This window comes from Poecilia reticulata, linkage group LG3, assembly GCF_000633615.1.
Source record: "Poecilia reticulata strain Guanapo linkage group LG3, Guppy_female_1.0+MT, whole genome shotgun sequence".
Taxonomy (NCBI): domain Eukaryota; kingdom Metazoa; phylum Chordata; class Actinopteri; order Cyprinodontiformes; family Poeciliidae; genus Poecilia; species Poecilia reticulata.
Window position 1 is genome coordinate 26916706 of NC_024333.1, and position 17658 is coordinate 26934363.

General features: G+C 36.6%; 1 protein-coding gene across 1 annotated transcript in view; it reads right to left on the bottom strand.

Annotated features, from left to right (window-relative positions):
• The window catches only part of LOC103462736 (FERM domain-containing protein 5), a 68796-nt gene that overhangs the window by 9812 nt on the left and 41326 nt on the right, over window positions 1-17658 (bottom strand). Inside the window, exons 3-11 of the mRNA XM_008405703.2 lie at window positions 9439-9543; window positions 7823-7865; window positions 7588-7666; window positions 4639-4736; window positions 3221-3344; window positions 2089-2176; window positions 985-1073; window positions 637-700; window positions 395-486 (exon numbers count right to left, since the gene is read on the bottom strand). Of these exons, the coding sequence (XP_008403925.1) occupies window positions 395-486; window positions 637-700; window positions 985-1073; window positions 2089-2176; window positions 3221-3344; window positions 4639-4736; window positions 7588-7666; window positions 7823-7865; window positions 9439-9543 (782 nt within the window). The remainder of the gene's footprint in view (window positions 1-394; window positions 487-636; window positions 701-984; window positions 1074-2088; window positions 2177-3220; window positions 3345-4638; window positions 4737-7587; window positions 7667-7822; window positions 7866-9438; window positions 9544-17658) is intronic.

Consider the following 17658-nt stretch of genomic DNA (forward strand, 5'->3'; position numbering starts at 1 on the left):
AATAAGATGTTGGGGTGCACAACCACCAATTGGTCTGTCGTTAAATTCTCTAAACTGAGGTGTTAATGTCTGCAGCTCCTCCAGAGTTACTATCTKTAGTTGCTCCTCTCCTCTCCTGTTTTGCTAGTTTAAGAGAATAAGTATGTTTGCAGCTGTACTTCTTTCCATCCTTGTATGATGGGTTGAACAGAGCTCAGTGAGATGTTGAAAGTTTGAAATATTATTTTGTAACCTAATTAACCTCTTTAATGTCTGTCAAGAACTTGTTTCCGTAAGGTTTTTTGAAAACAAGGGACTATTTTACTTTTCATTTCACAACCGTATGCTACTTTGTATTGGGCTGTATTATTGAATCTTTCTGCATAATCTTACATGTCTATATCTTGTCACTTACTTATAGAAGGCCTGGTTCTCCACTCCACACTTCCACAGATGCTTGCAGGCTTCTGGTGTGGGTGCAAAGTACGTAAGTATAATCTTTCTGTCCTGTAGCAAAACAAAATGACAATATTTTCCTTCATATCTGTATTTTTAAAGGAAGCACAAGTGAGAAGGGGTGTTTTTAAAAATCAAACTCATTTGACTTTCGGTGTTGCACAGATTGTGTGGATAMATTTTCATGGAGAATTTTCATACCTCATTCTGAGTTGCATATATATGGAATGTCTTTGCTTCAAATTTAAGTTTGGTTACCTCCTCCCTGAGGTAGAGACAGAATAAATAAGGGGGGAAAGAGGGCAGAAAAATAAAGAAGAGCACATTAGGAAGAGCAGACAAAAGCTGAAATGTCAGGGAATAACAGTAACTGTTAAAAGCAACTTTGAAGCATGCCACTTTTATTTGACTCCTTTATTTGTTGCATTTTTCTCCTTGAAAAAGGCAACAGTGTGATGCAGCTGAGAAATATAAACTGATTCGAAGACAGAGTCTAAATGCAATAGTTTCTGTTCACAGAATTTTAAATGGTGGCTCAGCTGGACTCACCATTTCAGAAAATGGATCCTCCTGTTTCCTTGTAGCACAGTGAATCCAAACGGAGTGAAAGCCAGAAAAGCAGGATTCCCAGACACATCCTGAAAACAATCCGTGGTTTAGTTTAAGCAACAAAACAGAGTGACCGAACCAGTATGAGAGTAAAGAAGAATAACATTTTGACAAGGAAGCCTGAATAGTTTCATATTTCGTTTTTTTTTGTCTGTAAAAATTACTTTGCATGGATGAGGGTCTACTCCATACGTCTCAAGAGTCTGGGCTTTTTGCAAGAAGTTGAGCTCTGATGTTTCAGGAGTCTGACCTCTGAGAAAAACAAACCACAAAAAAGGGGAAAAGCATATATGGATGCAATCATGATACGTTTACCAGGACTGATCCTCAAAGTAGATACTAGACTATAACCAGCACAGCTAGCAGTAAACCAAATAAACAACCCTAAATATACCAAGGCTATACATTTAAGTTATAAATAAGCTATATTTTTACTGAACAAGTCTGTTTAAATGTTTACAGTACAGTTTGTGTTCACATTTTGTGTATATTGACCGTCTCTACTTCATTGCTGCTGATGGATGCTGATATCTTTTACTGATACGAGGCACAAGTAAAATCAACTTGGGTTATATTATAAAAATTAAAAAAAACACTCAGATGTCAAAACTACTGTATATACTTGAGGAAAACAAAATAAGGCTCAACTTGCTGCCTTGGAGGTTTCACCTTTGATTTGGGTCTGCTTATTTTGCATCTTGACAAAATAACACTAAGGAGATTGATGAGACTGTAGGCATTTTTTTTTCCATTTTATGTATCGCTTTTGCTTGAATAGTCATCCGTATATGTTTTTTCCACAATTGTGTTTACAAAGACAACCAAGGGAATATGCATTTTATTAATGAAGGAAAACTGCAACCAGGAATGATCAATAGAGGGCAGTGTAGGACTAAATCCATACCCAGTATTTGTATCCGTCCCCTGGGATAAGCATACTGCATACAGTAGTATGAATACAGGACTGTGCAAAGCTTTGGACAGTTTAATGCCGTCAGCAGGTGAAGAATGAAACTTAATNTTTTTTTTGTCTGTAAAAATTACTTTGCATGGATGAGGGTCTACTCCATACGTCTCAAGAGTCTGGGCTTTTTGCAAGAAGTTGAGCTCTGATGTTTCAGGAGTCTGACCTCTGAGAAAAACAAACCACAAAAAAGGGGAAAAGCATATATGGATGCAATCATGATACGTTTACCAGGACTGATCCTCAAAGTAGATACTAGACTATAACCAGCACAGCTAGCAGTAAACCAAATAAACAACCCTAAATATACCAAGGCTATACATTTAAGTTATAAATAAGCTATATTTTTACTGAACAAGTCTGTTTAAATGTTTACAGTACAGTTTGTGTTCACATTTTGTGTATATTGACCGTCTCTACTTCATTGCTGCTGATGGATGCTGATACTGTATCTTTTACTGATACGAGGCACAAGTAAAATCAACTTGGGTTATATTATAAAAATTATAAAAAAACACTCAGATGTCAAAACTACTATATATACTTGAGGAAAACGAAATAAGGCTCAACTTGCTGCCTTGGAGGTTTCACCTTTGATTTGGGTCTGCTTACTTTGCTTCTTGGCAAAATAATGATGAAGGAAAACTGCAACCAGGAATGATCAATAGAGGGCAGTGTAGGACTAAATCCATACCCAGTATTTGTATTCGTCCCCTGGGATAAGCATACTGCATACAGTAGTATGAATACAGGACTGTGCAAAGCTTTGGACAGTTTAATGCCGTCAGCAGGTGAAGAATGAAACTTAATYCAGAAATATGAACAAATTCAGAATGCTATTTTGGAATGAGGCAATGAGTCCTAAAATAGTTATATYATWATCGAGTCTCWGACTTTGTAGAAAAATCTGCCAGTTTCAACTTGTAAGATTAGGAAATTTACAATATACAATATATTAAAATGAAACTGTAACATTTCTCAGAATATGTTTCTCTGGGCTTTTAGAGCAATGGGAGGTCATGCAATTTTAGTACATTATTGTCTACCAAAATGTAATTGCAGCAGCAAACCTTAAAGTGAAGAAATAGTAGATAAGGAATTGGTCAGGCGGAAGCTGTGAGCTATGGGTCCCCATGTGATTTCTCTTTTGTGATACAGAGAAGAGAAAGGGGGAACCCAGGTGCACAGGGTTCTCGACTGGTGTCACCTTACATCAGCTCAGTCTTGTGAATCTCAGCAATTCGCCGCTCCAATTTCTCCGAGTGCTTGGGGAAGAACTGGAACTTGGAGCTATAGCCTTCAGGGTGTTTCCCAGGATCGTAATCACCRATTTCAGCTGAAGAAAATAAGAAAGGTAATGATAATAACTGTGAACATGCAGCTCATTTCTTTTATTTGAGCCACTTATGTAATATGTTATATCTAACATTATCAATATTAGCTATGTGGTAACTATGCAATTATATTTTGCAAAATCTAACTTGTTTAAAATCAGTCAGTTATCAGAAGTCATTTAAACTGTGAAAAAAAAATCTCTATCTTCTAAATATTTCCCTTTTTCCAGTGCAATTGTTATGTTCACAGCTTTGGAAAATGATGGTGATAATTTGACTTTTTTTTTTTTTTTTTACTTTTAGCCAGCTTCAGTTATTAAAAGAGTGCTGAAGCTCTATTGATAATCTATATCTATATCAGTTATGGGCATAAAAGACAGCAAAAGTTGATCCAGATACCAAAACTAAGATTGGAAAACACAGTTTAAAGTTTTCATAAGATGTTGCRCCTTATAAAATATCACCTTGTAGCTGTCCTTTGCAAATGTGAAACTGCACATACTGACTTGATATACTGTGGAGCTTTAACTCACACAATTAAAAAGTCAGACCTGGAATATGGCAAGTTAAGGAAAAACAACAAAAGACCCAATACAAATACACGTGGGATGCCACTGTAATGGTAAAAGATTCAGAAAAGTGTTATAATATTTAAAATCTTAATTACTTATACACCTGACATCGGATGTCAACTGTCAAATGGTCTCATGCGTTAAAAGCAGTACTAAGAATCAAAAACAATAAAACATATGTCTATCAATACATATTTTGTTTTGTCTTTCCAATTTTTGCTCAGCTGAAAGGCCTGGTAAATAATAATTTGYCTTTGCTACCTAAAATACATGGGACTACTGGCTGATAACTTCAGCTGCGGTGACACATCATCAGCTAGCTGATAAATATGGACACAATGAGTTGGTAGAGTTTGAGTTGGAGAGAGGCTGAGAAATAAAATCCTGACAGGACAGTTAGTTAGTGAGTGACTATTTCTAAATGTATTCTGACTGTCTGCATTTTAATAACTATGTGAAACTTTAGCAAACTACCGTAGTCAGTTCTTCGTTTTTTTTGGTGAGTGAATCTTGGGTCTTTATTAAAATTTTTTCCAGGAGRATATTTTTATTTAACTATAAATTCAAAAATGCTGTTTTTTAAGCAAGTTCACCATAAAACTAAGCAGAGGAAATTCAACACATTTACATACATTTATTCTATATATGCATGGAGAATTTAGCTATGTAAGATTTTCAAGTAAAAATAAACTGGCTTTATGACAGTTCTACCAAATTATCACACCTTGTAATATGTAGGCAGCTAGCAGAGCCGCATCTGATGTCTTGCAAAGTAGGCGGCCGTGGTAGAGGTCCCGCTTAACCTGCAGGAAGACTAGATATCTGCGGGGCAAAATGAAAACACACATGACTAGATTTATGTTGTCACAGATGCAAAATCTGCTGCAGACTCTAAATGTTTATAACTTCAAATGAAAATATTGTTAGAGAGTTTCAAGACGGGAAATTCTGAGGAAAAAAACAAAAGTCTCTATATTGTTTCTGTAACATTCAAGCAAAGCATATGTGTCAATTGTGATTTAAAATTAGGTATGGGGGTATTTATCTGTTTTTCGATTCCATCTGCAATATATTTTAATATTTATCTTTTTCCTGGMAAAGATTAATTTATACACCTGAGATTCATCGTCTCTTAAGGCCAAAGCAATAAAACGTGGAGCCGTGAAAATGTAACTGGAAAGGAGCYGGTGTGCCCTGTGGGTTTTAAGAATCTTTAATTCCTGAATATCTATGATGCAAYTTGAGGTAATTACCTRCTACAAGGTAATGTGTGTGTATCTCCCAAGGAGCTTACCTCAACGCATACCTGACATGCCGAGTAAGTTATAGATGWCAGTATAATACTGGCTGTGCCTGGTATTGTAGATGTCTTTAAAAGCAAACAAAAACAGCTGTAAAATTTAAAGTGGCATTTATCTGCTTCGTGATCCGACGTCGTTGAGAGCCTCCAGTCAGAACAGATGGGTGGAGAAAAAGTGGGGCTGTCGCCCTTGCCAGCCTTCTGCTCCATCAAGAAGAGCTCAACTGTGAGGGAGAGATTTTATTGCGTGGCAACGAGTCGAGGGATGTGCTTTTGCGGGGATCTGTGCTCTCTGTATTGCTCTGGCTCGCTCCTCACAGCAGTTTGCTTAGCTGTCAGAGATGCCACACGGTGCAAGCAGCGAAGAGGAGCTCCATCACTACGCAACGTAAAGACTTTAAATCCACTGCACACAGGCTCACGTTGCTGTTCGTAGGATATTCTTAGGATCTGATTTTATACATCTGTAATAAATGTGGGAGTTTTTGCACTTTTAACGCACCAATTATTAAATAATAATGCATAAAATTACATCATAACGTCGTCACAGCCTACAGTTCTGCCCTGGTGTCTAGAAACAATCTGTATGCAAAAAAAATCATGCATTATTTACTATTACTCTGCTGACATGCAGGGCTTTTCGATCTCTAAAGTGGGCAAAGCAAAGCAACAAATTACCATGCTGCTTATCACAATGTTCTTGAACAGAGATCCTGACAGCAGGTAAAGCAGTAGCTTCAGATATGGTCAACAATGAAACCTTAAGGTGACCTCTAACATGGGCAATAAAAGCAGGGCTATGTGTGGCAATGCTWACATATTTATACCCTTTGCAGGTTTTTCTTTGTGACAGATCAACACAAAGTAGTGAAAAATTATCTAAGGGAAATGCATGACCTTCAGTATTTATTTCCAAATAAATTCTGAAAAGAGTGACATCAGCTCTTTGAACGTTCAAATACTTTAATCTAAGTCAGTTACAATTTCTGATCAGAGTTTCTGCAGTTTTCTCTTCATGACTTGTGACAAACAGGGTTTTTTGTGGCTTTCTCCCAACAATCACTTCCTTCTCATCATTTCTTTATGACCACCAAATTAGTAAACTGCTCAACTAATATCTGTCCTGTCAGCCAAGTTTCCCACCTGAGCTGTGAGCGTCTTTGCTAGAGTATTGATTAAGGCTCTCCTTACCCAATCCATGCGTGYAGACGGATGACCGAGGTTCGCTTGTTTGTGCTTCACTATGCTCTTTCCTTCATCAGATGATGGATTAAACATCATCTGATGAATGAATACTTTTGAATGAATATTTTTATAACCTAAACCTTCTTTTAACTCAACATCAACTGATTCAACTAAGCAAGCCACACTTTTTAAATAATTTAATGCTTGGTTTCATTTTAGTTCWCTTTTGTACTGCAGTAAATAMAATACATTGAMGTTTGTGGTTGTAATAACACAAACTGAAAGATTTTAATCRAAATGAACACTTTTGAAATATACTGTATACTTCTATCTGCTTATATATTAAGAACACCTGCAATGGATCAGTTTCAATAGGTTTCAATAGGTCACAATGCCACACCAGTAATGTGAAAAGCTATGTGGACAATCTTTTATTTTCAAAACCTTTTTTCACCTTTTATTCCCCCATGTTTGGTGCTCCTTTGAAGTCCAAATGGACACGTTTGTGGCGTGGGAGGATATGTGGTCTTTGAAGATTTGTTTTGATCTTTAAGCCTTTCTCTCTCTACTTTTAAATGTATTAAGCTGCAATCGGCATCAGTCAGGGTCTTAATTTGGGTTGAAGATCTGCCTGTGTCTTCTGGTACCCACTAGACCCTTCAGCTCTACGCAGGCCACATATTTCTGGTGTTCGACTTGACTTTCTTGTTCTAGCGCCTTCAGGATCTTTTAACTAATTTTAAATGACTGTCTTGATGTGCCCAAACTTAGCAGCGATGAAGAACTCTCAAAATTCCTTGCAAAGTTCAAAGACAGAAAGCTTWTTTTTAATTTCGCCATCAGGGAGTCCTGAGAGTGAATGTTGGATGGAAAATGACATCAAAGCCAGATGTGTGAGCACATTTTGGCTTTTTAAGACCAGWGGTCTTAAAAATGTGATGAGCAGCCTTTTAAAAAGAAATACATTTCTTGTCAAGACAATAATTTGTCTTATAATTTCCTTAATTTTTGAAATTTGTTACTACATCTTGAATTSAAAACAAGTGTATTTTTTCTTGTTTCATRATCAAACGCTTCCTCCAGATAGACAAAAACCTTTACAATTGATTTTGTGAATCAATAAACATCACAGATGAACTAACCTCACTGCCCCCTAATTGTTGCACAGCAAGCCTTGCTGGATCCTACCTGGTGATTTCCTCTTTCAGAGCAGCGGGGTCTGGTGGATAAAACTTCACACGCAAACACATGGTGAAAGGTGGCTGGGCTGAAAGAACAGGCCAAAAATAATCTACCGTTACCTCAACATCTGTTTTCTGCATGGATGAATGATAAATTATTACTCTCATCAGTCCTTATTCAGTTTTTTTTTCATGGTGATATAAATAAAACGTGAGAACATAAACATGAATAAAATACTCACACTTCATTTGTTTGGCAATAGACTTTGTAAACTCCAACCAGTGCTGCAAAGATCGAGAAAACAAAAGAAGAACAGCTGAACTATTTAAACATAGAGTAAACATAGAGTCTTTAACTGCCTAACTTTCTTTCTTTACATTGCTCAGCAGTCGATTGTGATTTTTAAGCCAGCTGGAAGCTACATCAAAATTACTTTTAGTTCCCTGCCTTCTGTTTATGAAGACCTCCTAAAACACCATCCTGCATGCAGACAGCAGGTCATACAGAGAAAGCTATCTAAAAAGTAATTAGATGAGCAAGTCTTTTCACACTGCTGAGCCTAATGAGTCAGTAATCAGTAGGGTATTGCATCGTGAGGTTATTTTCAAAAAACAAACATGCTATACCTTTACTAGCATTCTACTGATTGACTTTTTTTCTTTAATCATGCAAAAGTGAAGCCTCAGAGGGCAAATAGTTCAAGCTCKTACAATCTATTCACATTCAACAGTAAAGAATTAACTGATAATCAACAACCCTGCAATTTCATATGAGTCTGTTTATTTTTCTGACTCATTTGTCTGTCAGTCAATGAGATGACCTTTCTCTGGCATCRAAAATTAACCTGCAGATCTGCCAACCTGCCCTGCATGTTTATGTGGTGGAAAAATTGTCATTAAGCCACTGAAAGCAAGCTGTTACAGTAATTTATTTATTTATTTATTTCTAGACGGGACCGTTTCTATAGCCAAAACAGACACTGTGCGGCTAGTTCAGAACATCACATTTTAAAGGAATTTCAAATGCAGGGAATAAAAATAATATAAAGAAAAAATAGAAATCAAATTGCCATAGTAGTGTAATGACAACACACCTCTTAAATTTGAGTCRAAAGGGAAAAAGGCAGAAGAGACACAAAKTGTTCAATTTATTTCAACTCAGCATACAAGAGAGTCGATATGAAAGAGTTAAAAAGAAATAATAAAAATAGAATTGACCATAAGTACACAACTCAGCCAAATGTTATGTCATTTGCATCAACACAGGGCAAAATGATGCAAGAATAAAATAATAATAAAAACAAAAACCCTTAATACTTTTCATAAAATAACTGTCAGAAATGAGCAAGGTATGTCTTTTCACTGCATGTGTAGGAACGTGATTGAACTGACAACTAGTTTGAATCTGACATCCACAAATTAAATGGCATGTTTTTGTCGTTTGGATCCAGGTTTTATTTAAGCTAAAGATTCTATACCAAGCTTTTTAACATTTAGCATCATCAGATGTTTCTCAGAGTAAGTTGCATCTCTGCACTGAGACAGATGCAAGTTCAGACCATGCACAGGACGGCACACAGCTAGAGGTCTGCACCTGAGTGCTGACATACGAAATGAAACAATTTATTTTTTTTTTTACGCAAAAAACTAATTTTTCAAAATACAAACAGCTCGCTTCCAATTCACACACAGAGATAACTTTTTAATTGACAACAAACAGACTTTGTAGATGAAGATGTTTCCAAAAACAGAGAGAGAAAAAATATGTTTTCTGTTTACATGTTAGCAGGAGGCTTTTTAAAAATCATTTTTAGCCTTTCAATTGAAAGAAAAARCACAAAAATAGAAAAGTACTTACTCTTTGTTTGTCTGGATCGACATATCTGATGCCAAAGTAATCTTTCTCCAGGAGGTTGAGGTGGTGGCAGATGAGGTCAAACAGGTACTGTCCTTTGGCGTCTCGCTGAAAAGAAACATTTAAAGAAATTCAGGCACCGTGCTTACAAGGGGGCTGTGAAAGAAGCAAAGGCTGATCAATATTATCGAGCTATGTCAACATTTTAAAAAGTTACATTTTCAGAAACACTAAAACTCTCTGTGTCACTATTTCAGCTGTACAAAGTCTTTTTACTCAAACACCAAAACATGGTTACCAGAGTTTTCCCTAAGCATAGTGTGACAAAGTGCAGCCCTTCCCCCACCTATTGCTGTGTGGTGCCAGTCAACCTGGAATAGATGTGGCTTATTGTAGACATTGTTGCCAAAATTGCAGAGTCCTTGTGTGGAAAGGAAAGGAGTGCCATTTTTGGCTCTTGTTTCGGTAACACTGTTTAAAAGCTACAGTTGGCATGCTAACTATAGCTACCCAACAAAAATGGTGACATATTTATTTAGATTTTATTTATTCATGTTATTCTAACTAATTAAACAGCTAATACCACATTGTTATACTCGTGTTCCTCTATTAAGAGCAAAATGGTAACAAACATCATCTGACTGCCTCATCTGAGCCCCGTCTACATTCACGCAATTTTACACATTCAGAGAAAATTGAGAACGCTTCAAAAACACAAGTAAATCCATTTCGACATTTTTTCATACCTCAGTGTGATGTCTAATTATTTTGTTATTTATCTTGAATGCCTCAGAAATCTAAATGGCCACCAGAAAGCGCTTTAATATTTCACAGCCCTCAAGGGAGATATATAAGGGCTATCAAATATTCATATCAAGGCTGCAGCCATCTGCGAAGGCTCGAAGAAATTTCTGCTCCAGTAAAGGACTTGGAAAACACTGAGACAAGGTGGAGGCAGGCGGTTGAGAAGAGGAAGTGCTTGTCATGCAATGGATGCAGCGCAGTCATCTGACCTTTGTGCTATCTGGTTATTCTTTGACCTTAAAAACTCTGTGGAAGCAGAAGCGGATAATAATGGTGTCATGCATTTAAAATAAAATCTGAAAGAAAAAATAGGCTTTTTTTTCACTGATATTTATTTTGCAAGCTTGGACAAAAGTTCCTTTTTAGACATGAGCTCAGAAAGTAAACTTGCCTTAACTGAAGGCTATTTGAATTCTGCTTTCAAATAGGAAATCCAGACCTTGAGGTTTTTGACGTTTAGCCCCATTGTATTTTGGTTCTACATGAAACAAATATCTAAAATACATCAGATTCTGAATGACTCAAAAAAAATAAAAATAAAATGGTGCTGTCATGATGTGTGCTTTGATGGTGGTCCCAAATGCAAACTTACAAAAATCACAAGGAGCCAGAGCAGAACAAAAAAACATGAATCCAATGAAAAAGCCAGAAGGGAACATGGGGAAGAAACAGAGAAAATAACAGGGCATAAAAGGAGTAACCAGCAAGGAGTGTGAGCAGAAGAAGGGTTTAAAAACTGTTAGCAAAAAGCCTGGGCTGATGAGCTAACGAATTGCAGGCTGATGTTATTTTTATTTATTTATTTTTTTTACGAAGTTGATACGTCTTCAGTTTCAGCAAAGGTAAAGGACATTCGGTAATGTCCCGTTTTGCCCTTTGAAAGAGACAGTGTGTTCTCATAAGTAAAACTGCACAGTCAGAAACACTGGAAACTGATATGCGAGAATGAGAAAATTAAAAAGATGGGTGAGGAAAAACAACAGCGTAGAACTATTGTGAGACACTGATCATTACGCTTCATTGCAGAATGGCACAGAACTACATTTAGAAATACTTTTTTTTTACTGGTGAAGCATCTAATAATGAATCATTTAAAACGGTGACAAAATCTGGTTTTACTTCAAGTCAGATCTGAACAGAAATTCTTCTGATGACGAGCTTTAACATCGTCAGGGCAGTTGAGACGTGAAGTCCTGCCCCGTCAGGCTGACATCAAATGGCAGTTACTGATATTCACAGGAGTCTCACCATGAAGAGCTAACACTCTTAAAAGGCAAACGCAGTCGTGTTCCATAAATTTGAATATTAATTAAAAGTTAATTTAATAAGTGAAATACTTATTATTATATCTGAGCCCTTGGTGGCTTGAGGCCTCCTGAACAAATGAACCACATGTTGGAGCTCAGCTTCAAACTCCACTTTTTCAGTTATTCAGCTCTGTTCTCTTTTCTGTTTTGTATTATTTTTCCTGGATGATTATAAATTACATTCATAAAGTGTAACTCCAGGACATGCTGGAATCTGTCACACTGGTTGAAATATGCGTAATCCGTTCTTGTTGAATTATGCCACCCGCTCAAACTGTTTTGGTTTACTCTGCAGTCACTTTGCCTCTAACATTTTCTTCCTTCCAGCCTGTCTTTCTCAGAACATCATAATATCATCTCTGGCACTGAATTTGCAGTTTACATGACATTCTTGTAAAAAGCTATGAAAACAGATGACGGTTCTGGCGCCCTGCAGCTAGGGAGCATTTTTAACGACCTTAGCAAATTTTGTCCTTCTTATAAATTTGACTACCAATGGTGTCCAGATAAAGGGGATTCCTAAAGTGCTCCTTGTACTGTCCAAAAATAAAAGAAAAAACTTTGATAGCTCTTTACTAGAGAAGCATTTTTTTTACAGATTCTTCATATTTGTAAAAGCCTGCTTTTCAAAGCAGACATAAGTTTGATTTGAACAATCTGTCATCTTTACGTTATAAACATGTGTAGCATTCTACGGTGACACCGTTATATTGCTGTTTTATGATTAGATCATTTTCATTTCTCCAAATTAAACAGAACAAACACACACAGCACACAATTAAAACCAACATCAAGCACACAGAGTAGATAAAAGCTTGTTATAGCCGTGGCAGTGTGGGGGCACACACGGTGTAAACCAAAGTAAAACAGACCTTGAAAAAGAAATATTTCAAAATGTGCTAACAAATGAATACATATATTACAAACATTACAGCACAAAAAAGTCTAGTTATTATACACTCATAAAAATATTACTAAAGTAAATACTAACATAAACTGGACACAGATGGAGTCACGATGTCTTTAAGTCTTCTAGGTTAATTTGCAAGGAATATCAATGGTCAATTTGCAACTGATCACATGTGAGGTTAATATATTGGAGCAGCTATGGAGCAAATGGACCAAAGTATCATTCTCACCAGGACACCTCCAGCATCCCAGAGCATTATTTATTACACAGCTGGGTAAAACAAAAGCTTGACATTCTATATGGTGCAATTCATCACGTGACATCTGGCCCCACGACTTTGCTGTACATCCTCTATATATCTCTGCATAACACTGATGAATGGGCTGGAGTTCGACCACCACAACCCCTTCTGAACTGATCATGCTTCGTTTTGCCAAGCTGTGCACTGAGCAGACTGTTCCCAGGATGCAGTGGGCTGACCCTCTATCTCCTCTGTCAGTGTGTCTATATGTCACTGTCACGACATCCACCCTGACTCACCAGGACGGGCATGCTGACCAGCCCGGCAGCAGAAATAGACACGCGCACGCTGCATTCTCTCACTGACTCTCTGTGATACACACATAAAGTAGCTTAGATTCCTCTTTTTGTTTTTTGTCATAAAGGTCAGTGGTACACCTGTGAAACTGTCACATGAAAAACCTTGTCACGCTTTAAGTCTCCTGTTTTCTCTTTCTGTTTTGCATCACAAGCATCCCATATTACTCAGTGTTACACAAATTAATGTGTGTGTCTGGACTTTCTGGGGCAAGTGAGGAGGAGAATTATTAATGACCCACATCCGTGTTGGTAGTTCTGAAACAACAACAAAGATCCATGGTGATTCTTCTTTGTTAAGCACTTTAGCAAAACAAAAAAAACAAAAAAAAGCCCAGGGGTATGAAATGCATTTGGAAAATCCATTCATGAAGAATAACAATCCTGTGAGCACAGATTTCCTCTCACATAAATGATTTTCAAAGTCACAGTTACTTTTTGTGATTGATTGAGCAGCACTTCTGTCAGATTTGAAAGAAGACTTAAGAACAAGCTTCTGATTTCGGCTCTGCAGTTCAACGTTTGTTCTAACCTTCTTGATCTCAGTAATTTAACCGAAAAGTGAAGGATACTTTGGTGCAGTTTGTAACAAAAGGAATGAATCACATTTTCTATCTTGACTTAATAGCAGTAGCACAAAGCAGCAAGGCACCCTGCCGCTTGGTGTCTTGCGTACTAATGAGGCACAGTGAACATCCGTGAGCTGACCAGGCACCACTGGGACACAAAGGCAGGATCAGAGGCAGAAACACTATTGATCTGTGGATAAGTGTTCTTCAACATCCTTATGAACTTTAATCTTAGATCCGAGCTGCAAGATACCGGTGGTTACAGGGAGGAAAACTAAACGCTGCCGCTTAAAGCACAGCTTTGTTATTTTAGAGTAGATAAACTATAGATCTTCAATGTGATTTGCTGTCATGTGAAAACCACAAAAAGTCCTGGGTTAACGCAACATCTCGGTGTGGATTGCTTCTTGAAACTGTTTTCTCTCTCTTGGGGTTTTATTGCTTTTTGGAAATTATTAGTTCTGTGCTGTTTTTGGATAAAAATCCAATTTATTGCCAAAGGATCATAAAAATCCTTTGACAATAAATAAACAAATGTCTCCTTTCAAGCATTTACGTGAAGCACATTGTGAAGCTGGACTACGTGCACCATAAGGCCTAACACTGGCAACAAATTATTAAAACCGCAAAGTTCTAAAAAGCCCTTAAGGTCTGCTGGAATTGATCTYTAAAGCATAAATGATGAGGTAAGTTTTAATCAGCAAAAGTACAATAGATCGTATAAACTTGGGTATTTGTTTTAAGTTAGTAAAATATTTATATGTTGAAAGCCAAAGCTTCAGTAATTATAATAATGTTCTTACTCACTTCATTCACTATTTTTTTTTTATTCTGATAAGGATTTTTTCAGGACTCAGGACCAAAATTTATTACACTCCAACAAATATTAAGAAAGATAAAATCAAGTAGTGCAATAAAGTAATACATTTATTGTTAATAAATTAAGATATACTCAATGTTTGCAATTAAAATGAAAAACAAAAAGAAACAAAATTCAGTTTTACAACCTACTCTTCTCTACTGATACATATTAAAGGCGACTGAATGTTCAACATTGTTCTATTTAAACTGACAGAAGATATTAAGTAAGTATTTCTCAATCTCTCAGGAGTCTAAAGACTGACAGGCTTACTTTTATAAGTAGGAGTAATAAGAGAGATCATGTGAGACATCCAAACACAAATAAATGAACGTCGAGTTGTTTAAACAGTACTTAAAAAAAAACAAAAAAAAAAAAACATTATCCTTCCACCAAATAAAAAGCCTGGTTTTCATTAAAGGATTAACACTTTTTATGTGCGAATAAGTATCGAATTTTAGATTTTAATGACAATTCAACTCTACATCTGATTTAGAATTGTTTCAAAGCTGTTAAAGTGTCTAGATTAGSAAAATATAATTCATAAACTAGTATCTGAACAACCTATCGACATATATTCAAAGTTTTTTTTTAAGCATGACTATTGAAATGCTGAATACCTCAAATAAAATCTGGAGACATCAACTGAATGAGGTTATTTTATTTTATTTTKATCTMATTTTAGTGCAACATTTATTATGCCAGCATTTGAAGGGATCTCAATTGAAAACAGTTGTTTTCAATTATGGATCAAATGCAAGAAGTTTGGGCAACCTTCAACATTTATCTGGATTTAATTCACTAAACATAGATGGCAGATATGTGTCATTGACATGTCAAAACATACCATCAGCCCATCTGTTGGAAAATATATTGTGGTTWGAATTAAAGTGACAAAGATATATTTCCCAAGTGTTAGACTGGTGCAGGATGATTGTGAAGTAACCGGCTAATACTGGATATGAGTGTGAACCTCGAAGGCTCTCAGCAGTAGTAGGCTCTGATTCCTGAATCCTGGCTTACAGCTGACATGCATTATTGTCTGRGCCAGATAATGAAACCTACAAACTGCAATCAATTTGTAATTAAAACAACATAATGTCCAGATTTGTACAGTTAAAAGAGCTAATTGCTTCAGATATCCATTGCAAAGGTTTTTCACTGTTGCAAGTTGGAAATCAACAAACTGCACAGAATCTGAGCTGCAAAACGTGATTAAAACGTAGAAGATGCCCCCTATAGTTGAACTGTGGCAAAACGGACAAATGGMGAAAAGGAAGCCGAGTCTGTAAAATTTCTCACGGAAGAACCAACATTGATTTTCAGCCTGAAATTGTTCTGTGCGCATCTGTTCTGTACAAATGTTCTTTGTAAAGTAAAAGTAGTCGTACTGACATTAGTGAGCGTGCGAGGGGCAGCAGCGATATTAGCCACACTGACTCAGGGGTTAATGGGATTATTGTAGGCCTGTCAGAGGGAGAGGAATGTATTAAACAAGCGGAGCCCCATAAGCGCTTCATGGAAGCAGGCGCAGTGTTTCATCATGGCTGTAATAAAAGTGATAAACGGGRAGATGGAAATAACCCAGACCTCGGCCAAATGATCACTGTGGTCCTTAGCGAAGCGGCAGCACGCCACGCTCTCTCTGCCTTACCAGGCTTTGCGTTGGATAAATTATTGAGAGGGTTTCCATATCAGCTTGGGAAACACCACATCAATAAATGATGGTGTCATTTTAAGCTAGAGAATGGAAATTGCAACAACTGTAACAACGGCTACAGGTATCAACTCATAATAGTTTTGTTTAATTACGATATTTTTTTTAATGTTATATATATATTTTTTAGTGTTGTGGTTGCACATCACACAGCTCTAAGCATCTGTCTCCCATGTAATTTAGTGGAAAAATTATGTTGGTGGGCTAAACATTGAGTTGGTGGGATATCTCGGTGCTCCACTGGATGATCTCTATGCTGATTTTCACCATTCTTAACGTTGTTGCCTAAAGGCTGCTTGCAGAAAATCCTCTAAATGGTTTACTATAATCTTATGATATGGTAATGTGTCTTTTTCACATTCTGGATACACAAATTCAAAGGGTGAAACATTGATGTTTCTCTCACCGTGTTGCATTTTTGGATTATTAAGTGTATTTGCTAAACAGACTTACCATGAAAGTAAGGGAAGTAATAAAACAAATATATGGTAATTTATGTGGAGAACAAATTTTCTTCATAGAGAAGCAGTTCGAAGGTAATAAAACTGTCTGTGCACGAAAAATATGCTCTTCTTTTCAGCATCACATAACAAATAAACTGTCATGATGTGGTAATTAACTATTTTTAGAATAACATCCATTATCCAGACAGATTACGATGAATTTATCTCATAACCCACGAGTGAACTCAAGGTGAAAGTCTTTTTYTCAGCGAATGCATAAAATTATTTCTTAAGCTGTGCACAAAAATGTATCAAATTCCCAGAAACAGTATGGAGAAAAAAAGAGACATGTTCTAATACTGTATGATTACATTGGTTCCAGATTGAAAAAAACCCCATTAAATTAATGAGACTGAAAATCCCTGAAAAACTCTGCATCCGGTATAGTCAGAAGTTACATTTCTAACATCTGTATGCTCAAGTGTTACTGCAGTGAGAGACGTTAAAAACAGAATTATGAATGAGTCACAGCAAAACATTTAGTACATGTTAACGTCTCCAGTTCTTCAGCAAATAGTGCTGCATGAAAACAGAAGGAGCAGGATCTGAACTATTTGTCCACTGAATGTGCTCAGTGATTGAATCGTCTTCTTGTGATGAGTGATTTGTCGTGCTGATAAAGTGCAGTCGTAACCTCTGAGTTTCCATGAATATGCAAAAAAAATAAAAAATTCGGAGTATTTCTTGAATATAATGATGCTTCTTGGCAAGCAGTCAAACTGTTGTAAAGGCTATTTATTTTTACCTTCAATAAATGTTACAAGGAATATAAGGGAAAATCCTTTGTGGGTTGAGTAACAGAGTTCAGTGTGTGGGCTGCACCCATGAAAAACCTTTTAGTTCCTCACTGTCACTGCCAAAAAGCTAATTGTGCAGTGGAACCTTGATTTTTTTTTTATTTTTTATTTATTGGGTTGAATGATTGAAGACATAGTGGAAATCTAACAATCTATTCAC